Consider the following 27,924-nt stretch of genomic DNA (forward strand, 5'->3'; position numbering starts at 1 on the left):
TTTAAAAACCCACAATCCACTTTAGTTGTGTTTGCATGATTTATGATAGCTTACTTTCATAACCTTGTGGAGGTCCACTAGTCCAAACACACTTTGAAAAAGGGGTGCATTGAGTGGGGTGATTGTATCAGTTAAATGACCTGAAACTTAATGGCCCCTGCAGATTTGTGTGTGCAAAACTTGCTCTGTCCATGCTTCTATGCATTCACTCATTGTCTATTGGAAGGAGCAGAGAAATAGCTTTCGCAGCTGGGAGAACTATAATAACACTTTGGAGCTTTCCTTAGCTGAAATGGGGAGAAAGGATAGGCAGGTGCTTTCACCTGCTATGGACAGGGACAAGCAGATCACTAGGGAAAAGGCACCTCTGTTTCAAGGGGTGTTTCAGCATCCTTTGCAAAAACAGTAGTTCAGTTGCAGAAGTCTCCTAAATTGTGTGTGGCACTGTTGCTGAGGTCCAGGAAGAGACTATGTGTAAATGGGTTCAAGTCTTAAGGATTTAAATCTGAAAGCCCTTTCATACTCTGTTTTCCCCCACTACCTACCTTGAGATGAGCTACTTGGAACAAGCATGGCTTTGGATATCTGCAGTGTTGTTTTGAGCTATGCTCAAGAATAAGTATGCTGAAGGATGCCTAAATGTGTCTTGGTCATTTAAAAGAACTAATAAAACAGCCATCTATTATTATTATTATTATTATTATTATTATCCCGCCCTTTTCTCAAGGCGGACTCAGGGCGGCTTACAGTATTAAAAAAAAATCATACAGTTAAAAACATACAAAAATAGTCTATGAAAATACAGTCTTTTGAGCATCTTGAGATGCGTCTCCCCTTTCTTCTCTGCATTCATGATTAAAACAGGATTTGCAGCAGCATTGGTTTACTGCCATGTGTTAATCTGCTATTTCCTCTTTGAAGGTCACATTTCTCTTACGCTGATCACTGTGATAGCTGTTGCTTGATTTCTTTCCAATTTGTTTTTATATACGTGGCTTTATTAAGCCATGTGTGTAAAACATATTGTTTAGTATGGAAAGCATGTCTTGTTACCACCCCGCCATTGAACAGGGTGGTGGGAGACAGCAGGTAAGTCTCTTGGAAACATTTTAACATTCTTTCTGTTATAATTTAAATCTTTGGTACTAAAAAACATCTCCAGGCTCTTATTTCAGTATTTATTAAACGGAACCTCTTTAAAACTGCTCTGCTTAATTTATTCTCTTTGGAATGGTTATCGCTGAGGTTTAACAAGATGATGTGCTCGCTGGCTTTTGGAATGTCACATTTGAAAGATACTGGCCTTGATCTTGTATCAGACGCATAGCTGCAGTATGATAGCTATGTTCCATCTGAACATAGCTGTGACCCCTGAAACCCAACTTAAGAACCAGTCAGCTGTCCCTGGCAATAGAGTTAGGATGGTGCAAGGTGACATGACTATCTCCTCCTCCCAGGGTTGTGACAGATGGTGGGGGAGGACTGCTCCTCTCTATCACTTGGGTTAGCTGATTGGCTTTTAAGGCAGATTTTGGGGACATTTGTGATCATGGCAATGGTACCATGATTATAAATGTAAGTAGGAAACCTTATGTAGTCATAACACACAGGATGCCAGCCATAGGCAAAAATAATAGAGTACCTCTTAGTGAGGACTCTTTGAGATTGATTCAAATATATTTTAACGCACCCTGGACTAGGATTCCATCGGATAAATATTTAAGGGTGTATCTGGAGACTTTACGGTTAACTTCAGGTAAAATCAATGACACCGCAGTCATGGTTAGTATTCTTGGGTTTTGTTTTTCTTTGAAGGAAAGGACATGTTTCATGAATGACTTTGGCCCTAAAACCACGCACAAGCGGCTGCCTGCTTCTATTCTGGGCCCATAAAACTCATAGCTTCCCGTTCTATAATAACTCATTCATAGCCTTCCAATTGTTGGTGTTATGGCACAATAGGCACTAAGTCAGTGCAGGAACATTTCCTTTTGCATACTTTTATTATACAAATATAAACTTTTCCAAGCCGACATAGAAATAGTTTGGCAGAGATTATTTTTCCACTATGGTCCCCTAGTCTGCAAATACTAGCAAGCGTTCTAAATAGCTCTTTCCATTGCGATTATAAATGGTCCATGTTTTCAAAATTTAAATTCCAGTTGTTCAGAGCAAAGAGAGACGGAGCAATGCACTGAAAGTCTTTGGCTAATTCTTGGGGACTTCCACAAAAGGAACCAAGTAAAAAATGGAATAAAGTGGCATTGAGATGTAGCATATATATTTTTAAAAAGCATGTTTCCTTAGAAGAGATAGATCAGGAGTAGTCATTTCTCACCAGTAGGGCTGTGTGGCCATGGAATAAAGACCTTAATTGTACAAGGCTACGCACAAGAAACCTATGCATGTGTGTGCTGTTTGCATACCCTACACCCCTCTTGTTGGATATGGGGTTCCATAACTAATAACTAGCATAAAATGTGTTTTGAGAAGTCACAATGATCTCTGCAAACTAGGCATGGGGTCATGCTGACCCCAGGATAGGTAAGAGAGCTAGATAGTACCAAAATAAACACTAAATGAGTTTGCTGATCAACTTACACTCCACGTAGCTCTTTGCATTTCCTCTTGCATAGAGACAACCTGTCCTGTTACAAAAGCAGTTAAAGGCTACCCCTTCCACCTCACCTCAGGCTATGTTCCTATTTCCCCTTCCTGTCCAACTATCCAGGGATTGTCTCAAATCCAGTCAATGAAGGACTTCATGTATTTGCAATTCCATTCCTTTCTCTATATTTCTGCATACCCCCTCCCCTTCTGCATTACTATGTGCAAAATCGTTGACACAGTGCATGTTTATAAAGATACCCGTAAGTAACTCAAATGAAGGCACAAGCAAAACCAAAAGTAAATGGTTTCATAACACCAAGGCACCATTAGGTAGAGAGATTCTACAGAGTAACATGGCTATATCTTTGAATTCTACCACCAAGGCACCGTGTTCTTGTCATATAGAGATGTAACATTCTTTTGGTAATAGCAGGTGGAGAAAATCAGCAGCTCCATCCAATATTGAACAGTCCAATAGTGTGATGCAGCATTTTGTCCCAAGTCATATAACATTAGTATTTGTTTAAAATAGGCCACAACTGGCATGGAGATGGGGGAGAACTTTTAAAGCAAAGTACAGCAAAGCACTTGTTTTTCATGTACTTAGGAGTTCCCTTTCATTCTGGACACATTTTAGGCTCGCTAATATAGCAATGCAAGGAAAGGGTATCTGTTGCCTCCTCCCTGCTTTGGTGACCCTTTGGAATGTATGGGAAACCTTTGGCTTTCCAGATGCTTTTGACTTTAACTCCCATAATGGTTTACCACTGACCATGCCAGGAAGGACTTGTGAAGAATTCAAATCTAGAGGGCCAAAGGTAGCCACTACTGCCTTTGAATCTCATTAGTGTGCTTCTACCTACAACTCCTGCCCAGAGAGACCAAATCCTGAAGAGAGAGATTGGAGCTGGGCAGATTAATGAGAGAAGGCACACATGCACATGTGATACACTCCCTGATGGATTCTGATAACTGTTTTCCTTTCCTCTCATTTCTTCTGGAGACGGCTGGTAGCTATGGAGAGAAGCAGAATAAGTAGCTGCTGCTTGGTACTAGGTGTATAAATTTGGATACTTCCTGTCTCTTGGCTAGTTTGGTGTTTAGTTTTTTGTGGGGTTTTTTGGGTTAGGTGGCCATGTTCTAGAAGAGTTTCTTCCTGACGTTTCGCCAGCATCAGTGGCTGGCTTCTTCAGAGAAGATGAAGATGCCAAAGCCACAGATGCTGGCGAAACATCAGGAAGACGTTCTAGAACATGGCCACATAGCTTGAAAAGCCCACAAAAAACTATGGATGCCGGCCATGAAAGCCTTCAACTTCACAGTTTGGGGTTTGAATGTGGAATGTATCTATGGTTTTGTCTCCTACTCATTCTTGTCTATAATAATATAACCCTCTGGATCAGTTTCACTCAGTGGTGTAAGGCAAGTATTAAAGTCTGCAAAAGACGAGTGGGGAGCACATCTTTCCCTCCTGCACTGAAGACTTGCTGGAAAGCCACCCTGATAAGGGATCTCAGGTATAACAGTACAGGACGAACTGGGCTGCTCTCCAACATGCCTAAAGCACCCCTCAGATTCAGATGCAACTGGAATGCCTACTATGAGTCTGCTGTAAGTTGAATCAACAGCAGGACATTTACAGCCAGTGATATTACAGAGGAGGTCCGGGGATGAATAGAGGTCAATGTTGAAGTCCTCTCTGTTTCCACTGGGCAGATTTGCAAGCTTTGGTGTGGAATGATCAAACACTTGGATACCACTCTTGGTAGTTCTCTGCTCCATTTGTGCTGTTTCCTCTACAGGATACATCAGTTGCCCAGCACAGTTTTCCTTGATCTTTAGCTTCTTGTTAGAGAATAAGTCACACGTTTCCTCTTCTCTAGGGAAGTTGTTTGTACTGCTGTGTTGTGCAATGTTGCCTTTCAATTCTTTGGGTTGGTCTGTAGGATCTGAGCCATGAATGCTCAGGCAGTCTATGGCCTCACAAACCTTAGATTCCGCTGTGTCCCTACAGGACTCTTGGGTTCTGTAGTCATAAAGGTGGCCGTTTCCCAAAGCGTCATTATTAAGTATCGCCAAAGCCTGTGGACCACTAGCATCAGGAGACAGAAAAGTGAGCGACTGTCCTCCTTTGGCTGGAGGGCCCAGTCTTGCCTCAACGAATCCCACGGCCTGAGTCTCACTGGCTGATGCTTTTGAAGAGAGATCCGAGAGATGGAGAGGCTTCTGCCCAATGACAATGTCACTGTATTTAATCAGGAAATCCTCACTGTCAGAGCTTTTGATGCAGGAGTTTGAGGAAACACCTACTGAGCTTCCCTGGGTCATGCTTTGCTCTGGAATGCATTTCGAAATAGCTGTTTGTGATGATTCTTCTGTGGGACATCTGAGACCAACCTCACTTCTGAGCTGAGTATTTTCAGCTCCTTCGGAGGCCAGGCTGCTGTGGGCCAGGTATGTCTCTTGAGGACCATGGCCACCTTGCGCCTCGCTTTGTCCGCTGAGAAGCACATGTCCTTTTCTCTGGTGCTTTTCATCTAGGTCTCTTCCAGGTTGCTGGGGCCTTTGGGCTCGTTTCTGCAACAAGAGATCCCCCAAACGGCCGTCTCTCGCTTCCTCTGTAGTTTCAAGGAGGTCTTCGCACTCAATCCTGGCAAGGAAGAGCTCAAAGGCGGCTTGTTCCGCTTCGTCCTGGCTTAACTTCCTGGCCAGCGAGAACTGCGTGGCGCTGGTCGCGACGTAGCCGATCTCCCCCAGCAGCCTCTCCACAGCCGCCTCCGGGAGAACGGACCCCAGGCAGTAGACAAAGCGCCCTGTGAAGGTCTGCGGAGCAAGAAAGGGAGCATCAGGAAACACGGAGCAGCTGGGGAGGGAAACTAGCACAGGGTTACCTTCACCTAGTTTACTCTTTGTATGTCCAGCGCTGATGTGTAAATCTCCAGCGCTAGATAAAGCATAATATAGGCACACGCACACACACATGTACATGTATAAATGAACATATCTATGAACATATACATACACACACATAAATGTACATATATATATATATACACACAAATCTATCTATATATGAACATATATATATATATATATATATATATACACACATACATACATAGATGTACACACACACATATATATATATATACACACATCTATCTCTATATATGAACATACACATAAATGTATATACACACAATCTCTCTATGATCATACACACATCTCTCTCTCTCTCTCTCTCTGTGTCTCTCCCACCTTAATGGCCCGGATCTCCTTCCTCCAGGGCGAGAGGAAGAGGTTGACGCAGAGCAGCTCCAGGAACTCCAGCGCCCTCCGCAGGCGGAGCAGATCCGAGGCTTCCCCCTTCTTTCCCGGGAGGAGGAGCCCGCGCAGCCTCCCCAGGCGCCCCTCCGCCGCAGAGGCCGAGAGCAGGAGGCGCCTGGCGGGGCCCTTGAGGGCCTCCTCGCGGCAGACGCCGGCCTCGCCCCGGGCCCAGCTCCGCCGGTAGAAGGCCGCGTAGGCCCCGCGCAGCTCCCCCTCCGCCCGCATCGCCCTCGCAGCACCAGCAGCAGCAGCCGCAGGAAACTTCTCCTCAGAGGAACTAGTCGCGCCTCCTCTGATTGGACGAAGGATGACACGGAGGGGCGGGGCCTCGCCTCTGGTTGGTCGGAGCCTCTCCAGGGCGGCGTCTCAGTGGCCGCGAGGGATGTCAATCAAGACTAGCCCCGCCCTCTGACAGAAACAAGAGGGTTGGGCCCAGGAGGAAAGCGAAAGCGAAAGCAGGGCTAGGCCGGTCCGACGCCGCTTTGCCTGCCCTGGCTGAAAGGGATTCTGGGAAGTGTAGTTTTTCTTGTCTGAGGCATTTAGCCCTCTCTGTCAGGGAGCAGAATACAAACCAAACTTGAGTTAAAGACTATATTGTTTAGAGAAGCCTTCCCAGAGGCCAGCCCCTCTCTGACCCAGGAAGCCTCCTTTTGACCATCCATTAAGAAGCCAAGCCCTCCCTCCAGTCCATCTGCCTTGGCCCAGGCCTCGGAGGTGGAGAAGATCTGCTGGACCTGATCCTATTCCCCTCCACCACTCCCTTCTCCTTTTGTGTCCTGTCTTTTTAGATTGTAAGCCTGAGGGCAGGGAACCATCTAATTAAAAAGATTGTATGTACACCGCTGTGTAAATTTACAGCGCTTTATAAATAAAGGTTAATAATAATAATAATAATAATAATGGCAGCTGAAAGTGGTGTCAAACTGGGTTATTTCTGCAGCTCAGACGCAGCTAAAGAGGGAAATAAAACAGCCCAGAATGAATGGGGACTAAAAGGCTTTGTCAAAAAGGACCTTGCCAGATTTTTATTGCTATAACCCGCCTCAATCCCTTTGGAGAGGCAGGGCATAAATCCAAATCATCATCACCATCACCATCATTTTAAACTCTGACTTGCCGCTTTCCCCTCCGTCTGCTTTCTTAAATTGATATTATAATGGGTCCATACAGACAGTCCAAAATAAAGCTGCTTCAGGTCACTTTGGAGGCATGCTCTTTAAATGACGCATGCGTCCTAAGGACTGGAGCGCATCTTTTGGCATTTATAGCCTTGTATATATAATTATATGTGTCTGTATATACACACACACACACAAAACTGTGTGTAATATTTTGTGTGTGTGAGTGTGTATATATATATATAGAAACGCTTGCGCAGGAGGAGACCATTGGAGCCACGGCTGCATCGCAAAGGAGTCCCTTGGAGCCTCCATTCCTGGCTCTAGGGCGCCCTCCTGTGGCTGCATTCAAGCACATTTTCTAATGCAAGCCACAGGAGGGCGTCCGAGAGCCATGCAGCGCTGGCTCTTTAGCCGGCTAAGATCTTATCCGGCTGCTCTTTGGCGATGAAGCCACCGGAGGGCGCCAGAGAGAGACAGAGAAAGAGAGAGAGAGGAACGGGAGCCTGGAGGGGAGAAGCCGCTCTTTCTGCTGCCGCCAGAGGGTGCTCCAGGACAACAGGGAAAAGGGAAGGCGCCCTTAGCGAGTGCAGCGGCTGAGTTTGGGACTACAATTCCCATCACCCCCAACCAACCCTCATGCCCATGGCCCTGGAGGAGTGCTCAAGGATTCTGGGAATGTCCAGAAAGGGGCTTCAGGGGCCAAGAGCGCAGACAGGCTGCAGGGAGACCTCCCCCAAACTCTGCATGGTCTGGGGATGATGGGAAGTGTCCTCCAAGACCTCCCCCACATGCTGTGCCTTGTGAGGATGATGGGAACTGTCCTCCAAGACCCCTAACACAGACATTCAAGTCACCAATCCTGTATTTACAAGTGTTTTTACCAGTATGTATACACACATATATATGTATAAATATATATGTATAAATTTTATCTCTCTATCTCTCTATCTATAAACTGTATAATATTATATAAATATGTGTGTACGTGTGTGTGTATATATATGTATATACAACTTTGTAATATAATATATAAAGACACACAAGAACAGATGTATATATATATACACACACACAAATACAAACACACATATACATACGCATAAATAATACACACACACATATAGAGACATATAATATATATGTACATATATATTTACACACATATATATGTACATATACACACACATATATCAGTTTTATATATACATAGATATATAATATTACATCTATATATAAACACACACATATACACATATAATATACACATTTTATATATATATATATATATATATATATATATACACATATATATACATACATATAGAGAGAAAGACATATTACATATACATATATACATACATACACACACGCCTATATAATATACACAGGTATATATATAATTTTATTGGCGACTCGCATGTTAGGGGCTTTAAAGGGCAGTTCCCATCATCCTCAGATGATGCAGAAGGCGGAGGTCCTCCATTTTAAAAATATGTCCTACATTTGGGGGGGCCGGGCTAAATTTTGTCCTACATTTGATCTACATTAAAAAAAACACATTTGTCCCGGTTTGGAGGTTGACAGTTATGGCAACCCTACTTAGGAGGCATGCATCATTTAAACAGCATACCTTCAAAGTGACCCGAAGCAGCTTTATTTTGGACTGTCTATATGGGCTCAGTGTCTCCTTTTGGCATGCGTCATCTGAGCACCGTAATGTGTGTGGTTGCTTGGGAGGCTTAAGGGGTGGAGTTGGGGCATGTGTTGTATGGCCGCCATGCCCCCATTCAACCCCGACCCTTTGGGGCAGTCCGTTTAGCCCTAGTTGCATATTCTTGTACGGCAGGGAATTGAACTATGCAGCCCTTGTGATTCCTTCTAGCTCTCAGATTCCATTGTTCCATAGCTAGCATTGCAATGATGCACACTCTGACCATGCTCACTACCTGTTCATTGCCAAATTACTGAAAGGTATAACTATGCCTTTTCCATAATGAGCGTCAGGCAGAGCTATGCATTCTTCTTGCTATTTATTGTTATTGTAAATTATGTTATTTTATTTTTCTGTTGTTATTGCTATATATTTTTCTTACTGTTGCAACCCCAACAGTAATTCTTCGTGATTGGGCAAGCTATAAATAAATAATTTAATAATAATAATAATAATAATAATAATAATACTATGGGGAAAAATAGTTTCTAATGTTCAGTGGGCCTTTGGTATTTGCTGAGGCTTGGTTCCAGGACCTTTGTGATGCTAAAATCCATGGATGCTAAAGTCCCATTAAATACAGCGTCAAAGTAAAAGAGTGCTTCTTCTATAAAATGGCAAAAATCAAGCTTTGCTTTTTGGAAGTTGCATATATATATGAATATTTTCAAGCTGTGAATGCTTGAATCAGCTGAAAAAGAATCCATGGATATGAAGGGCTGACTATACCCTTCTTTCTGATAAGATACATTGCTTTTTCTGAGTCAGGCAACTATGGCCTCCCACCATCTCCCAGGTCTCATCCTATATCAGATTTGCAAGAAATAGGCTTATATTCATGATCTAATTACGTCTGAGCTTCTACTACGACTTAACTTGAGATTATTCTGAGCTGGGATCAGCAACACTGCAATATCGTTCTAATACCCTGTCATTACTTGGATGTAACGTATCATTTTATAAGATGGATGGAACCTTTTGAGCGTTGTGTATCAATGCAAACGGCTCTCCTTACGAGAACCGAAAGAGGGTCTCATAATTCGGATGTGACTTTCAGCAACGTTATTTATGATTTTAATCATCGTTTTCTGAACAAGTCATTATGCACTTGTCCTTCAAGAGACGCATTAAGTGGCGCTTTCTCTATACGCATCTGGCAACTAAGCAAACGGGAAAGTATTCTGAATTGGATTTCCATGAAACAGTATGAATGGAAATCACGGCTCTGAAAGAAATCATTAAGAGATACAGACACATAAGACTCCACCAAGTGCTTTCATATTGCGATGTTGTTGTTGCCAGATTGTTACAGGTAAAGCCCATGGCCACTTTTTTTGGTGTAGTTTGTTAACATTTGGAAGGCTGGATCCAGTTTTAGGATGAGACATAGGCGTTTATCACACTTGGGCTAATTTCGGCATTAAAGAGAGATTAAAGTTGCATTTAAAGCATCCCGCAAATAAAGTGAAAATGGCAATTGTGCAAATGATTATCACAAGCAATTGCACAAATAAAGTGATATCGGAAAGGCATTGTTGCCAAAATCCCGAAAGTAAAAAGATGCACGCCAATGCTTCTTTGTGACCACTTTAACAGAGGGTTTTGTGCAATATTGTGTAAAATTGTTTTGCTTAATTACGCAATTTTTCCGGGATAAACTCACTATTTCCTTCGTGTGATAAACTCCATACACACCAGCAGTTCTTGTTACCACAAAAAAATTGTTCATTTTGAGGAAAACAAATTTCTGGCTCCAAGAGACTGGTCTAACAAAAGCTATCAGCTGATTTTTATTGCCTCTCTCCTTTTGGAATGACGACATAGTAAAATGTTTATAATTTATGTAACAGTGCGGATTAACATTTCATATAATAGTGTGGAGTAACATTTTGTTTATCGCAAGATGCATGGGATTGTCATAATGTATTTTTTGCATTTTGTTGCTATTTGACCATACTGTCCCAATCCATAGCTGCATATGTGAACCTGCAAATGCCTGTTAACCAAGAATAATATGTTATACAGGGGATGAAGTAGACTCCAAATTATGAATGCCTATGCCATAATGCTTCTGTTAATCTATGCGGCAAAGGAAGAGGCATCAATCATCATGGCAATTTGAATCAAAATCTCCTACCTTCATCAACAGTGGCTTGTCCAAGGAGTCCCTACAACATAAAGCTACCAGCACCAGTTATATCACCAAGCTTGGGTAAAGTTATTGTTAGACTAAAGTTCCCCAAATCCCACATCCATCATAGTCCCAGGTCCAAACATGAACTTTTTCAAGCTCTGCATTGATGTATCACTTCTCAATTTGAGTTCCCAAAGTGGTGATCAAATGATATGATTTCAAACAAAACTCCAAAATGAAAATAATCTAAAAGGACAGATATCTTGCATCAAACATGTAGCCACGATGTCTTCGGTGTATTTCATCACCTCATCTGACCCCCGAAACTCATCTTAAAAGCCTTCCTGAGCAAAGCAGGTCTTTGTTGCTGCAAGATATGACCAGCCTCCTCCAAGAGTGAGTTGGAAGGAGGGAAGTGGTCCCATCATCTGGAAAAGCCCTACCCACCAACAGCCTAAACCTGCATTGTTTGAGATGGCTAACTGGCTTTTAAGGTGAGTTTCAGGATCATTTGTGGCTGTGGGGAAAAGTGACGAAAGTCACAAATGAGAATACAGAGTAGTAACAAGGTCCTACATTTAACATACGACTCAACAAGACAATTTGAGAAACGAATTGAAAATGGATCTCTCAGTCAAACCCCAATGTGATCTCATCAGGTAAGGAAAAGGAATTTGTCCATTTTTAATCCTGATGTAATCCTAAGGAAAATCTCCTCTGAAGCTATTTGTATTGGGAAGAAATCATCATGTTCATCAAGATTTCCCCCAGAAAACATCCCAGCTTCACAGAGGGATTTTCCTTCAGAACCAAGTGTTAATTTTCTCTTTGGTACATGCTGCTCTCTTCATAACTATTTCCTACCCCAGCTAAAATATAAAATAAAGTAAAATTTCCAAGTTATGATTAAATGTAACCAGAAACTTCATATCGGGGGAGAAGATTTATTTTTGATAACAAGTGTATGGAGGCCAAGACCCTACACTGAAAAGGCATAGCATAACTTTATGTTCATAGAGTTATGCAGTGGCTGTGCAATGCCATCTTGTTAATGAACTGCAACTTTGTGCAAATGAATGTGCAATCAAATGTGCATCTGTATAGACATGAAAAAATGTACATCCATGCACAACGGTACTACATGCACACCTTTGCTTTCACAACCTTGAACTGAGTATGGCCATTCTTCATTGGACAAAAATGTCCAACTACTTCCATAGGAGATCTTATGCATACACAAGACATCAACATTTCTCTGGGTAGAGTATTTGGTTTGAGATGGTGTTCGGTGCCTAGGTCAATTAAGGACATATGTGACAATCTCTCTCAGCCTCAATCCTATGTCTGTCAAATAGAACTAATTCTGATACATCTTTTGGGTAGGAAAAACAAGCTAAAATATCTAAATCTGAATACACACTTCGTCCGAACACAATAACTTATTATTACTCTTGTTGTTGTGTGCCTCCATGTCATATTTTGCTTATGGTGATCCTAAGGTGAATCTATCATAGGGTTTCCTTGACAAGTTTCTTCAGAGGAGGTTTGCCACTGTCATCCTCTGAGAGAATATGACATATCCAGGGTAACCAAGTGGGTTATTATGCTCAAGCGGGGAACTGAACCCTGGTCTCCAGAGTTACTGTCCAATGCTCAAACCACTACGCCACGCTGGCTCTCACTACTCCTATTACTACTACTGCACAAACAGCTCTCAACAAGATGTTTGTGACCCCTTTATCTCACTCCTTTTGGTCTAAGGCATGCAAAGCACCCTAGCAAACCCAACAGCTAGGGTTGACTGTATAACACAAACCTATTCTATAATGGTACCGAGAAGCCCCGAAAGTTGCTTTTACTTGTTTTGTATTGGTGGTGGTGAGTGGGAATCAAAAATGAAAGTAAACATGTGTAAGTAAACATCAAAATTTTCTGTAAAAAAACCCCTCACATCCCATCCCATTCTAGCCCTGTAAAGTAGAAAAAAAGAAAGGTTTTGTTAAGAACGAGGGTGAGTGAGTGATTATTGTTCTACATTATCACCCTTTCTTCCACTTGAAAGATTCCTTGAGCAGCAGAGGGACAAATGCTCCCCTTTAAATTATTCTGTTGGAAAAGGTCTGATAGTAATGTGTTGAATTTTTCAGTAGGTCCAGCCTTGCTAGTGGAAGGGGAGTGTTCTGTTCACGCACCACAGTCTCATACGGAGGGGCGGCATCCATTGGGAACGAAGATGACAAAGAAATAGAAGGAATGGGCTGCAGTGGGCCCTGAAGTCCAGCCAAATACCCAACATCCATTTCTGCAGCAGTCCCAGGAGACGGTTCTCCATCTTCTCCCCAGGTGATATTGACTGTCAAGTCGTTCTGTCGACAAGGGTCTATCAAGGAGTAAGGCGGAGGATCATCTGTAGGAATGTAAAGTTGGGCTGCCTCTGGTCCCACACACTCATCATAGCTGAAACCAAGAAAACATACCCACTTTTTAGCTTTGTTCCCCCAAATTCTCAGAACAGAATAAAATAAAAGCTTCACCTGGTGAACCCACTGAAAGGGCCTGGTCAGAAAGAGTATATAACTTGGACAAACCCTGAGTATGCAATACATCCCACGGCAGAAGGAAAAAAAAGGGGTTTGACTGTAATAACATAAGGTGGTGGTGGTGATATGCTTTCAAATTGTTTCCAGTTTGTGCCAAACCGGAGGTGAATCTATCATGGGGTTTTCTTGGCAAGGTTTGTTTAGAGGTGGTCTCCTGAAATCTTAGTACAACACTCAAACCACTACACCACACTGGCACATTTTAGAAAGTTATTGTGTAGATTTCAAAGATGCACCCAAACATATTTTAACTAACAGGGGAATGGGTCTATGGACATTTGAAAACTTCATACAAAAATATGGACAGTTTTCCCCCACTTTTGCCATTAAAAAGATCACAGAACAGACATGGAAATGGGAAGGAGAAAAAAATGTGCAGAAATGGATTTGATATGTGTGTCCATCATAAGCACCTGCACACAACACAAATAGTAAATGAAGGGCAACCCAACATCATCTAAGCATATTCTACGTTGTGCCTGTCATGTTTTGAATACTTCTGATGTCAGTTCAATTTGACACACTGTCACAGATCTTGGATCCATGAGAAAGTCATTAATTCACCTAAAGCTACATTTATGGATATTATCACCATCTAGTTAGGGTTGTCAAGATAAATTGGCACATGGCTTCCATCTGAGGGCCTGGCAAGGATGGCAGAACCAGGATTTTTAAAAAAAGTAAGTGAAGAAAATCCAAATGAGAGCTTCAGCAATTTTCTTAAATCTAGTGTGAGAACCGATTAGAGATGCATCTAGAGAGATAATCAGATTGAGACCTAAATGAGATTTCTGCAGCTCATACATCAAAGCAATTAAATGATTAACACCCCTAGGGCAACATTTATAAATTAATTTCCCAATTAGAATTTCGTATAAATAGTATTCTGCCCTGGACATCCTTCAAAAAGAAAAGAAAAAGAAAACACAAAAGAAAAATAGGATTCTGTGCCATGGATACCTCCTGTGGAGTACTGAATGTTGAATGAGGTCTTGCAAAGGCTAAACCCTTGATCAGCAATGCAGCTTGTATGACTCTCAAGGTATTACTGGACTGTAACTCCCATCACCCCTTGCTACTGGCCATGCTGGCTGGGGCTTGTAGACACTCCAGTCCAACAATACCTGGAATCTAGATTCCTCAACCCTGCCCTAGAAGCTAATCAAGTTAGTAGTTTATGCTAGTGGTCCAGGGAGTGAATCTTTGGTGCATAAGAGGGGAGCCAGAGGTTCTCAGGTGCAGCTCTTGTGCACCCAGAGAGGAAGTAACAACATGCGTGCAAGGATACTTGGATAGTTGGTTTTCATTTTTTTGAAAGTTTAATTGCTCTGTAAATTTTGTATGCTGTGAGTTGGGTTCTCTGACTGCCCTTACACACAAAAGAAGCAGGAGCAGCCCGATCAGTGCAGTCCAAAGGTTCACATTCCCACTCAGTTATGAAGTTCAGAAGGTGATGTCAAGTCCTACCTCGCAGTGCTTTTGTTAAGGCAGAGACAACAGTATTTGTTTCTGAGGTTCTTGGAGAAAAGGAAGGCCTTGAACATTGTAAATAAGGGCTGAAGCACATGGCCCAGAAGAATGGCCTCTGGCTGCTCCAGCCCTGATTGTGCCAGGACTGTGGTGACCACCTGGCCTGCTTCCAAAGTGGGCCACTGTTGCAGGTCTAAAGATGGCACCACCAAGAGCGGATAATCTCTGCTCCTTTTTGGGCTGACTTTATCCCCCTGGAATGGCCTCAGTGCAGCTTGGGGGTGTGTGAGATCTAAACGCCCCCAAAGCGGCAGGAAACTGCCTTATTTGGCCTGTGCGTTTTGGGCCTAAGTAAGCGTTAGAAAACCAAGCTAGGAACAGGTTGAGAGAGGAGTTAGCAGCCACTAGCTCTCTCTATAGCTGCATCCCCAGTCCCTGGAGCTCAGCGAACAGAGCTGGGCTAACGGGTGAGGCCAATGGTGGGCTTGGCAAGTCCTGTCAGCCTCTCTATTACATTGTGGATTTTTGCCCAAGGAAGACAACATACCACTTGTGACATTTTGTGAGGACTTGAAACTACTGATTCTGTTCATCTCAACAGCCTATCCCCTACCATCAAAATACATCTCTTCTGAGGATTTGCAGGGGTAACACAAGAAGAACGTATTCAGAAGGTGTTTACCGTGGAGGAGAGTCAGGATGTGTGATGTTGACCTGAGATAGCATCTCCATGTAAGAGCTGAAATAAAATGATGGGGGGAACTCCTCAGCACAGCTGGACCTCAGTTCTCCAACTGAACCGCTGTTAGAGAAGCAATCTGGAGCTGGAGGAAAGCAATAGAGAGCAGTCCTTAGCAGGCATTTTATTTATTTTCATTGATTTTATTTATAAAATTATTGGTGCACTGCTTTTCAACAAAGAGCCTTCATAGTATCTATGGAATATGTTATGAATATAAAAACATTAATAATCCCTGTTTAGATCAACCTGACACCTATTTCTAGCTCATCAAAATAATGTGAATAGTTTTCTATATATTTGTGCTTTGAGTATATTGTACATTTCATTGATGTACACCCCTTTGCCTTCATAGAGAGCCAGTGTGGTGTTGTCATGTATTGGCCAATTCCAGTTCAGAAAGACAAGCCTCAGCAAAGCCAGAAAGCTTTATTCAGAAAACTGAGTTGTTCACAGCATAACAATTTTGTCAGGGCTAAAGCGTGTTTGGCTACCTAAGCCACTCATCAAAGAGAATGGTTTTCAGGCTTTTCACCATTTTGATCACTCTCCTCTGGAGACACTCCAGATTGTCAATATTTTTCTTGAATTGTGGTGTCCAAAACCATAAAAAGTCTGACCAAAGCAGAATAGAGGGGCACTATTAACTTCCCTCGATCTGCACAGTATAATCCTATTGATGCAGCCTATGATCATATTGGCTTTTTTGGCTGCTAGATCACACTACTGACTCATGTTTAGCTTATGGTCCACTAAGATTCCCAACTCCCTTTTGCATGTGCTGTTGTCAAGCCAGATATCACCCATCCTATATCTGTGCATTTCATTTTTTTCTGCTTAAGTGTGGTACCTTAAATTTATCCTAGTTGAAATTCATTTTGTTTGTTTTGGCCCAGCTTTCTTCTGGGATATTAGCTACCTATCCTAATTTGGTGTCATCTGAAAATTTGATTTTTGATGATGCATTTCCTCTTCCTGGGTGACATGTATGAGGCCACCCAATCCTGCCTAATGGTGATGTCCCATGTTAAACACAGAAACCTGCTACTGCTATATCCATTTCTTGTCCTTAATAGACCAACAACCAAACAATAGGGAACAAAGAGTTAGAAACATTTGTATTTCATTGCTGATCTCTTCAAATTTTTGATGCTGCGCCTTTAAAAAAGGAAGATATGAACAACTGTCTTACTGTAGCTAGCATCTCTCTGCAGTTGGAGATGTCGGAAACACTGATTCTTTCGCAGGCTGCCAATGATGATGGCCACACAAGAGAGGAACAGCACCAAGCCAATCACGACTCCAGCTACCAGCACAGAGGAATCAGGCATGCCTCCACAGCCAATGAGTTCAGTGTAATGGGTGAACTCACTGATGGGTCTGGTTTGGTTCAGATGAATTTCTGAAGAAGAGTGAGCAAGAAACGTAAGATAGTTCAAATGATACTACAGAATATATTGCAGGCAAACTTGCTCCAACGTGCAAATGTTAAACACAGCTTGGAAAATTCACTTTCACTGACAAGAACTCTCAAAATCTGCTAGCTAGCATAAACACTGATCAGACTTGGCTGGGGTATTCTGGGGGTTGCAGTCCAAAAAAACTCTGCTTTTAGATAAAAGTGCTCATTTATACATGTATGTACCTGTTTTAGAACTTGTCCATAAAGCTAAAAACTTTTGGTACAAAACTGAAGGTTGACAGTCAGAGTCATTGCATAGAGCTTTGCATGGAGTTGAAATAAATACGCATTAGACAGTAACAGAAAATATTTTGACACAAAATTGCTCATTTTGCAAAATTCTTACATTTCCCTAAACCAAAGACAAGCACAAAAGCCAATGCCAGTCTTTCTTGTATATTCTGCCAACTATTGTTTTCCGTCCCTATTGTTTATCCTCTCTGACAATGAACTCAGGGGCCAAGTGCCTACCAGACAGAAACAAAATGGAGCCAGTCCAAAAATAAAATATAAGGAGCCCTGGTGGCACAGTGGTTAAATGCCTGTACTGCAGCCATTCACTCAAGACCACAAGGTTGCAAGTTCAAGACCAGCAAAAGGGCCCAAGCTCGACTCAGGCTTGCATCTTTCCGAGGTCGCTAAAATGAGTACCCAGACTGTTGGGGCTAATTAGTTTACTTGCAAAATTAGCTTACTGTTCACCGCTATGATCTCTGGAATAGCGGTATACAGTGGACCTTTGTTATACACTGGGGTTTGGTTCCAAGATCCCCCGTGTATAACAAAATCCGTGTATGCTCAAGTCCCATTAAATATAATGACATAGCAAAATGGCGTCCCTTATAAAAAATGGAAAATCAAGGTAAATTTATACTTTTTTGGAACATTTTCAAACCGTGTATGCTTAAATCCGTGTATAAAAAATCAGTGTATAAGAAGGGCCGACTGTATAAATAAAAATTAAAAAAATATATAAATAAATACATAAATAAATAAGGCAGCAGATTTTACATACTGAGGGGGTTATCTAAATATGGAAAAATCTGTTTTGAACAAATCTCAGAAAAGGGATCTATTTGAGGAAATACAAGGTGTGCTATTACACTATATACTAAATGTGCCCTTGGGCAGATTATTCAAGTCAAAGGGGTGGTCTGTCCCTGTGAGATGGCTCACTTTGTCTTTGTGTGTATGTATGTACTTGTGTATGTATGTACTTGTGTGTGTCCATGCACAACTATCAGATAATGGCTTGTGCCACTAAGTGATTAGATTGGATCAGGTACCTTGCAAATTGAAAATGTCAGAAGCAAAGAGTGTGTTGCTGTGAAAGAGCTTATCAGATACCTGTGGCTTTAGGATATTATGTCAATGTCACAGCAGCTTCAATAGGTGTTGATTCAAATTAGCAAGTGAAAAAAAAATCAAAGCAAAACCAAAACCCACATTCCAATCTTCAGACCCAGGTGAATAATGATAAATAAGCTATCATTTTGGATTGAAAAGCCCTGCTGGGATGCTGCGGCCCTTCAGCCCTGTAATATAGCAGTCAAAACGGGGCCATTGGCCATTTGTTAATTCCCAAGAAACAGGTAAACAATGCAATAATTCAAGAACATGCACACTTCTGAATATCAAGGAACTTTCCAAAATCAAATTTACTCATGTGATTGGTTTCCTCCCAAAATGTAGCTGATATGGAACAACTCCAAAATATATGCCTTAAAGTATTAGCAGTATTGCATCTCCAACAATCTGCTGATTTAGAAAGCCCTTTCTTGAATAGACATTACTGTTAAAACTGTTTAAAAATAAAGGAGTTACAGTGGCTGCAGATTAAATGACAAAGGGAAGGCTAATATATTAATTTATGACTCTTGTCATAATGACTGCTGGCGACATTAGTTATGGCCTCATTTCCTCTGATGAATCGGGCACTCGATAGCATTTTAACTACTGCACTGCAGATGAGATGAATATCATTGCCGAACAATGAGCTCCTTGTAATTTCTCTCACACTGCTTTGCAACTATCTTCAAATTATTCACCATTTATTGAGCTCTGCAGCAGAGAACACATACTTGCCTCTTCAGTGGAAGGCTCATGCTGCGTTTGCCGCATGTTCAGCTGTACACTTCACAGTTAAACAAAAACGCTGAACGGATAAGGGAAAGCCTGGTGTGGGAGCAATGCTAATTTATTCATCATTCACTTTGAAGGAAACAAAGCAAAAAATTGTGGCTTTATTACCCAAATTGTTCTGCACATGCATCAGCAAAGCTAGTATAGGATCATGGACTAAAGAGACATTGCTAGGACCAGGGAACTTAAAAGAGTGGCTTATTTCCCACACCTGACCACAGCAGGCCATGCTGGCTGGGAGACTTGGGAGTTGTAGGCAAAAGATTAAGGAAGAAGATGCAATAACACAGTTACAGCTGAGTAATAAGTAGGGAAAGAATGCTGGCCACAGATGATTCAAGTAACTGCTTTAGAAAATGAGGAGGTTCTGCAAGACCTGGGACAACTCCCAGGGATGAAAGTTGGCCCTTACTGGGGCATTTTCTCCCATAAGCCTTGGCTGTGCTTAGGGTCTTTGGAAATTGGGACAAATGAAGGTTGTCCAACAGCTATGGATGGTGAGCCATGGGATCCTACTACTGTGCTGTAATTAATGTCTCTCCTTACAGTTTAAGAGAACATCCTGAGACTATAGAGAAATCACAAGACTCTCAGTATAAATATTGCTTGGCTACCCAACTGTCCTCTATAACAGTGCTATTCAAAAGCAGTGGATCTTGGATCAATCCTTGAGCCATTGGCTGCTAGTCTCAATAACATTTCCAGGAAAGAAAGAAACAATTATACCCAGTGGGCATAATTTTAGTGCTCGTCTCTGGCACACTGGATAAATAATAATTGCCATGTTGCCCATCAGATAGTCTGAGAAGCACTGCTCTAAACCACAACTCCTATTTTCTTTTCCTTGCAAGCCCACTCTGCCACATTGTACCAGCCAACATGCACTAGATTCAATATTATGGTTCCTCAACCATATAAGGGAGATAAAAACATTTTGTTTTTAGAGATGACATGACAGTTTCTTCAAATATTTCTACTGCTATTGAAATTAGATAGCGTACTGTGAGCCTGAGAATGCCAACCTGAATCACTTCAGTGGCCTGGCAATGTGTTTTTCCCTTAATGTCTTTGACTTCTTTCTTCTAAAAATAAATGAACACCAAAAATAAGCAAGCCAGCCACCCTAATAATCCGCTCAACATCGTGCAACTATACACGATAAAGGGACACATGCACACACACACACACACATACACCTATCTTATCAAAGCAGGCTGTTGCTGTGATATGTTACCAAGCCAACATTAATCTGGGAAGAGGACCGTTACCAGCTTTCATCACCATTCTGATTAATCATCTTTAAAGACATGCCTATCTTTCCTGTTAAAGCTGTCATGGCAACTTATATCTTAAAAGAAGGGCAGTTCCACCAAGAAAAAGAGGAGAAATCTCTCTCTCTCTCTGATCATTATTTATACTTTGACTGAAGACTTTATTTTCATTGTATTGGAACAACAAAAGAGACTATTATGCTATACGCCTATGCAGTCTTACCTGGGAGTAACCCACAGTACAGCCAGTGGGATAGACCTGTACAGTGGTCCCTCCACATTCACTGGAGTTAGGGGTGAAAGACCACCATGAACGTGAAAAAAACACACACAAAACATATTCTTTTTGCCTGAGAGAACACCTCTCTAGGAATCTCCAGGGCCTCCAGTGCAACTCTATTTCAGTTTTCCACTATACCCAACCAGATGCCAAGAAGGGCATGGTGACCACATCTTTTCTCTTTTCTTACTTTCAGAAAGATATATTTGGTGGTCTGCTATCTCTGTACCTGGAGGCAGCCAGGGCTGGGCAAATCTGTCAGACTTGCCTCTGCCTGAGGTTGTTTTCCCAACAACAATCTCATTTCAACATGACTCTGAACTGGACTGTAGGCCTTCCCTGCCCCCATGGAAACGGATATTTCCATGGACATCTAGCATGTTTGCTTATGTTTTTCAAATGGACATTTTATCCTATGCGGATTTTGGGAGAAAACTGTGCACATTTTTTGAACACATCTTTTATTTTATGAACCACATTGCAACTGCAGAAAAATAGACTTCTGAAGACAAGATACAGTTGGGTGTGCATTATTGTTTCTGGGCAGTGTGCATTAGGTAATGTTGCATTAAAATGCAAATCCCCTATCTCTAGAGGCAGCAAATAGCATTGGTGGGCATATCAGACATTGCATCACATTCCACAGCTCACCCCCTTTGTTCTCTGTGGTGCAGTTTACATGCTGGCATGGATTCTGGACTTTCTCCCTGCTGAGCTGCTCCTGACCTTTTGAAGAGCTACTGTACTGTGTTTGCTTCCATTAGCTCAGTAATCACTGCTGATGAATATTACATGGGTTAAATGGGGAAATATAAGCAAATGAAATAAAGCTGAAGTACACATTTTGTATATGGGGAGTATCACCCACTGAGGTGTTGCACCCAAAAGGACTGGCATATCTACTATGCAAATGAGAAAGGGAGATGAAATCTCTTTCCCTATAGTTTGGAGAGCAATAGTTTGAATCCATTGCTCTGCGTCTTAGTCTCTGGAGCAGCAGAAAACAAACTTGCTCTATATTCAGTATGGCATCCCTTCACATACTTAAACATGACTATCATCTTAATCTTCTCCAGGCTAAACATTACCAGCTACCTAGGTCACTCTGCATGGTTTTCCAGACTTTCCACCATTTTGGTCATCCCCTTATGGACATATGCTCCAACTTGTAACTATCCCTCTTGAACAGTGGTGCCCAGAATTCGACACAGTATTCCAGGTAAGATCTGGCCAAAGCAGAATAGAGTGGTGTTATTACTTCCTTCAGTCTAGACACTACACTCATGCTGATGCAGTCTAGGATCATATTGGCTTTTTTTAGCTGCTGCATCACACTGTTGATGCATGTTCAGCTTGTAGTATACTAAGAATCCCAGCTCCCTTTCACATGTACTGTTGGCAAACCAGATGTTGCCCATCCTAGATCACAGATCTGTGAATTTCATTTTTTCTGCTGAAGTGTAGTACCTTACATTTCTCCCTGTTGAAATCCATCTCCCCTTTGGGGTGTCATCCGTTGCGGACCACATCCCCCACACCCTCCCAACGATGCCACTGAATGGATGGTCATCTGATGGGAGTGCTTTCATTCTGTATTCCTGCATGGCAGGGGGTTGGACTGGATGGCCTTGGTGGTTATCTTCCAACTCTATGATTATATGAAATATGCTATGTGGACCCAATAGGATTTGACAAATTTAATTACATTTACAACTCTCATGACCTCGACACTTCCCATTTGTCCTTGCCAAGAGTTATTGCTTACATTATTAATTCAGTCATTCTAGTCCCTATCCCAGTGTCCTTCTGAGAGTTACCTTCACATCTGCTTCACATCAATACATTCCCCGCTGAAGTATAATTTCAACCACAACTTTTCAATCAAGCGCTTAATGAAAAGATAAGGGTGGCAAACATGAGATAAAAGAAGAGATATAAGGAGAGATAAAAGGTTCCCTTCTAATTAACAGTGACACATGGGCTATTCCCGGTAACACAGTTGTTGAGATTATATTTTTGTGGACAAATACAAGCAAAGGAATTCTTGATATGCTGGGAAATGAACTGTGGTAGGTTATAGCAAACTATGAAGCAACCAGCTAAAATCCATACGTGTCTGAGTCTTTTCAGAGCAAAAACATTAGTTTTGATGCAAGATGATGTACAACTGGCAAAAGGAAAGAGGGGGCGTAGAGTTTTCCGACTGGCTGGATGAAACCAACTGTTCTTTCAAGTACTTGTTAGAAACCAAGTTAAAAAAACAAAAACAAAATACATATTCTCATAATTGCTTTTCGAAGGCCCAAAACAGACAGACCAAAAGGACTGTGCTGGGGCCATGGCAACTGCACGGCCCCGGTCAATGCCACTGCTGCAGTCCTGAACTGGGCCACCAGAAGGAATGGATTCTATCCCAATTCTTGCTTGGCCTGGTGTCAGCGTTGTTTCAGGCCATGTTTGTGGCATGCGTCATGTAAATGGCATGCCCCCAACGTGGCCTCAAGATTTGTCCTTTTGCCCATTTGTTTCAGGCCCAAGTTTATTTTTGAGAACAGAACTGCCCCATTGTTGTCATTTCCTCCTTCTCTGGTGATAATCATTCCCATTTCCAGCTCATGAAGTCCCTTGAAAACTTTGCCTTCCTGAATCACTTCCCTTGAAACACATCTGCAGTAGCTGACATTAGCTGACCACAGAATCCTTTCTAAGCAGACACTGCAATTTCTGGCTTCTTTTAAAACCCAGAACAAAAGTGCTCTCCATCATTCCCATGCTTCAGCCATTAAACAAATGAACACAGGATATTAGGTTATGTGCTAATGACTCAGCAGAGTGGAGGTGATTTGTACATTACTTCCGATCTTATTTTGCCATTAATCAGCATCAGTGATGTCATGCCAATGTCCTCCTTCTGGCAAAATCTCTTTAACTCACAGACTGTGCTCACCCCCATCAGTGTCTTTGCATTTCTAACCTATTCCAGGAGAAGCATGTTCCAAGATATTACATGGAGAAATCTGGTGTAATCCTACTTACATAGAATGTTAAGCTTCAAAGTGATTTTGGCTACTTTGTACATACGTGTTCCTTTCGTCAATGAGGGAGGGAAGGGAAAAGTGGTTTTATTATGGTTTACTCATATCTCTGCCTTCCACCAGAAAAGGTAGAGAGATGGTGCTGGAGAGCACATGGGTAGGAGTGAGGCGCTTCTACTGGCTAGTCCTCTCTTCTTTGGCCAAGGATGGAGAAAAATTAAGACATATTATAGTGTAGCCAGTGTGGTATAATGGTTCTTCCCCTGAACAAATTCTGCCAGGAAAGCTCCATTACAGGTTTGCCTTAGGGTCACTATAAGTTAGATATGACTTAAAGGCAGATAATAAGAACAAAATTCTTGGAAGACAGTCATAGAGCACTGCAAAAGACCACTCTGAATGTATTAAGTGACTAAACATGGCGTACTGTTAAGCAATGGATGAATTTAACAATTTTCTTTGGTCTCATATTCTCATTTTAGATTTATTTCAACTTCTGCATCAGTCTGCAACTTAAGTGAAGACTGGAAGGCAAACCAGCATGAAAGACAGAAAGAAAGAATTACAAAAGAAAAGAGAAAACAGAGATCCAGTGAGAAATAAGATCAATGTTAGGTAATGCAGATCTCTCTACTGTAAATTAAATATAAAATGTTGGTCAGGGCTGGGTTTTTCTTCCTCTGTTTGATAGTGATGAACAGACTAGTTGAAATCAGAATGAGGGGAAAGCAGCCTCGAAACACAGCTCTGTGCAATGTCTGGAGCTGATGCTGAATCGAATAAGAACTGTGGTGTAAAACCACTCAACACTTTCCTGTGAAGTAGGGTAGTAACTATCGTGAAATTGACCAAATTCATGTAGGAGATATAGGTAATCCAATCTGCTACAGTTAGAGAGAACCCTGTGATAAGTTCACCTTAGGGTTGCCATAAGTCAGAAATGACTACCACCACAGTTAGAGGTAGATTTGTTTGTAAAATATCAGGAATGAAAAGGAAAAGAAACCAGCGGGAAAACCCACCCACATATGTAAATCCACTCTGAGGCAGCTTTTATAAAACACAATTCATCCATGAGTGTTTCTCATGTCTACTCCAATGACATCACACCAATCTAGATTATAAATATTTGGCTGTTACTATTGTTTTGTTCTTAAGAACATAATGACTCTCCTATGGGAAAGATAGCCCTTCTTCAGAAGATGCTGTATTTATGTTATTGCCAATTGCTGTGGCTGCAAACAGTTACTATACTTATTCTGTATGCAGTTTTAACTGGATGGTCACAAACTGCTTTTTAATTTTCATAATCATTTCACAGTTTACAATCTCTCCCTCTCTGTAACTAAATCTGTGCATACATTTGATGCATATACAAAGACACACCTGCCAACTGAACACACAATGCATCTTATTCAGTGAACTGTAATCCTTGAAAGTTTAATGCCCTACTAAATGTGTCAGTCTTTATAGCCTCACAATTTATTTTTTTGCTTTTGTTGATTAATTCACCTGAAAATTATTTTGTATTACAACATTGATGGGCAACCTGTAATGCATGTTGTTAAGACTGTCTTTGTTTTTGATTTTACATGGTCCCACTCCAGCAGAAAGATGGCAGTTAAATGACATAAATAAATATTACTGTGTAGGGAATTATTGGCAAGGAGAAACATTCAACCCATATAGTCTGTTCCAAGCATTTGGCAGTACTACAGCCCAAGAAAGGCTGTACTATGGGATTTTCCTCTATTTTCCCACTCCCCACATGCTGGCATCGTTTTTTAAGAACAATCACTACTTAGAGATAATGTTAAGCAGTCCACTCCTACCCTCACACAAAACTATGACCAAGATCATGTTTAGGATAGGAAAAAATAAATGCCAGCATAGTTAAGTCGGATAGCACGGGTGTGCTACTGTGGTCATGAGCTCCCCTATTGCATGATGGTAACCAGTTCCACACCCACCAAGTCACCATGTGAGGGCTGCATGTGTGCTTGTGGGATAACTGGCTGGATTTGGGACCATACTTACACAGTCACTAAGAGATCAAAATTACAAGTGCAACTCTTTTTTTTAAAATGCTAGCCTATTTCCCCAATCGGATTCTGACCCAGGCCTGCAAAGAAGGGAAGAAAGATAAGAAACTACATGTAATGATGACCAAATCACAGCGAACCACTAAATGTTTCCCAATGTTCCCACTATAGGATATCCTGAAGGATTGCTCACCTGAACACGCCACCGTGATCGACACATTATCTTTCCCACAGTCCTTCTTGTAGCGGCAACGCAACCAGTTCATCAGGCAGAGTCCATTGCCACACTGAAGTTCCTCTTTTTTGCAAGGTAGGATGCCCTTTTCATCTGTGGGAGGGGAGAGAACACACAGAGAAATAGATGACTAATTAGGGATGTTTTGGTCTGATCAAGCAAAGCAATGCAGGAAATCAACAAGGAACCAGATTTTCTGGTTAAGGCTTTTGGCTCAAAGGGGTACCCTGTTGGCAGGGCTGAGAGTTTTATTTTCCTTTATTGTCTTTATATTGCACTCTGAAGCCGAAACAATAAAAAAATAAGAACAGATTTCCCTACTAACTGTTGGCAGAAGACTAAACCAGAGACTTCAGTGATTGGTAACACATGGTTCATAGGCTGTGTGATCACCCCCAGAACCCTCGCTGCCACTCCTTTTATGTAAAAAAAAGAAAAAAAGAGGAAAAAAGAGGCCAAAACACGTACCTGGAATCATCCAAGAGGCATAATTCCCATGTGTGGACCTTGTGGGGTTTTTGTTTTGGTCAAAATAAGATTTTTGGAACACTGGAAATAGAGTCGTAGCCACTTCTAGTTCTTGAAGATGGTGCAGTCCACAATATGAAAGCCATTGTGATGCAGTGGCTTGAGCACTGGACTATGACTCTGGAGGCCAGGTTTCAAATCTCTGTTTTGGCCATGGCAATCCACAGGGTGTCTTTGGGCCTGTCCCTCTCTCTCAGCCTCAGAGGATATCATATTGAGGGTGGAGAAATCCTCTTTTCTGCTGCTACAGAGACCAGGACATGGTGCATTGGATGCAAGCTACAGGAAAAGAGATTCCACCTCAACTTCAGGAAGAACGTCCTGATGGTAAGACTTATTCGACAGTGGAACACACTATGTTTAAAAACCTTCTTTGGAGGTTTTTAAACAGAGATTGGATGGCCATCTGTCAGGGGTGCTTTGATTGTGTATTCCTGCATGGCAAAGCATTGGACTTCCTGGCCCTTGTGGTCTCTTCCAGCTCCATGATTCTACATGTATAAACATCTCATATATATATATATATATATATATTGTGTGTGTATGTGTGTGTGTTGCATCACCTGTAAGTACCTTATTTTTCAGGTTATTTTTAGGAACACAGTGACTGGAAAGACCCCAGTCTTTCTAAACCACACATTATCTGCTGGTACAGCAATCATATTTATGTGCTCAGATGCAGAGATCCAGGATGTCATCTGTACTATGCGGTGAAAACAACCACAGACTTGCACACACATTTCAGGAACCAGAAGTCTGCAATTTAGACCAGGATGCTGGAGCACCCAGGGGCCAGGCATTTCATTTGGGGACATTACATCCTCTCTAATTTGTCTGTGTTTGGTACTGAGATGCTATATCCTTCATGCACCTTGGACAAAAGGGAGAAATTCTGGATTTGTAGACTTAAGATCTTAGTACTAGAGGATAATATCATCACTCACTGAAGAATGTTGGACACAGAATGTTCTGAACTGACAAACTGAATGTAGCTCAGTTTCATCTTCAGCAATTCAAGAAGGCAGAAACCAAAACATTTGTATTCATTTTGTTTTTAGTTCTGTTTATTAATCACTTCAATAAATATCTCTCTGTGCATACATATACAAGGATCATATTGTGTGCACAAGTATATAAAATATAATTATTATGATAGTTAATACTTATGATATGTTTTATGATACTTATTACATACTGTAATAACAATGAACTGTATA

General features: G+C 41.6%; 2 protein-coding genes across 6 annotated transcripts in view; both read right to left on the reverse strand.

Annotated features, from left to right (window-relative positions):
• Window positions 1-1,984: 1,984 nt before the first annotated feature.
• On the reverse strand, window positions 1,985-6,226 carry LOC149305974 (uncharacterized). The gene is made up of 2 exons (XM_089540477.1): window positions 5,869-6,226; window positions 1,985-5,433 (listed from the first exon to the last, which is right to left on the reverse strand). Exons 1-2 carry the CDS (start codon window positions 6,160-6,162, stop codon window positions 3,973-3,975), a joined length of 1,755 nt encoding a protein of 584 aa, XP_089396603.1. The 5' UTR covers window positions 6,163-6,226; the 3' UTR covers window positions 1,985-3,972.
• Window positions 6,227-10,519: 4,293 nt separating this feature from the next.
• Window positions 10,520-27,924, reverse strand: part of BEAN1 (brain expressed associated with NEDD4 1) — a 28,211-nt gene continuing 10,806 nt past the window's right edge. For all 5 annotated transcript variants that reach the window (XM_089540223.1, XM_089540222.1, XM_089540224.1 and 2 more), the window contains 4 exons: window positions 26,138-26,272; window positions 16,905-17,114; window positions 15,656-15,797; window positions 10,520-13,360 (listed from right to left, as the gene is read on the reverse strand). In XM_089540223.1, the coding sequence (XP_089396349.1) occupies window positions 13,000-13,360; window positions 15,656-15,797; window positions 16,905-17,114; window positions 26,138-26,272 (848 nt within the window). In that variant the 3' untranslated portion in view covers window positions 10,520-12,999. The remainder of the gene's footprint in view (window positions 13,361-15,655; window positions 15,798-16,904; window positions 17,115-26,137; window positions 26,273-27,924) is intronic.

The sequence above is a fragment of the Sceloporus occidentalis genome, unplaced genomic scaffold (genome assembly GCF_023333645.1).
Source record: "Sceloporus occidentalis isolate IW3139 unplaced genomic scaffold, rSceOcc1.0.p SCAF_10, whole genome shotgun sequence".
Taxonomy (NCBI): domain Eukaryota; kingdom Metazoa; phylum Chordata; class Lepidosauria; order Squamata; family Phrynosomatidae; genus Sceloporus; species Sceloporus occidentalis.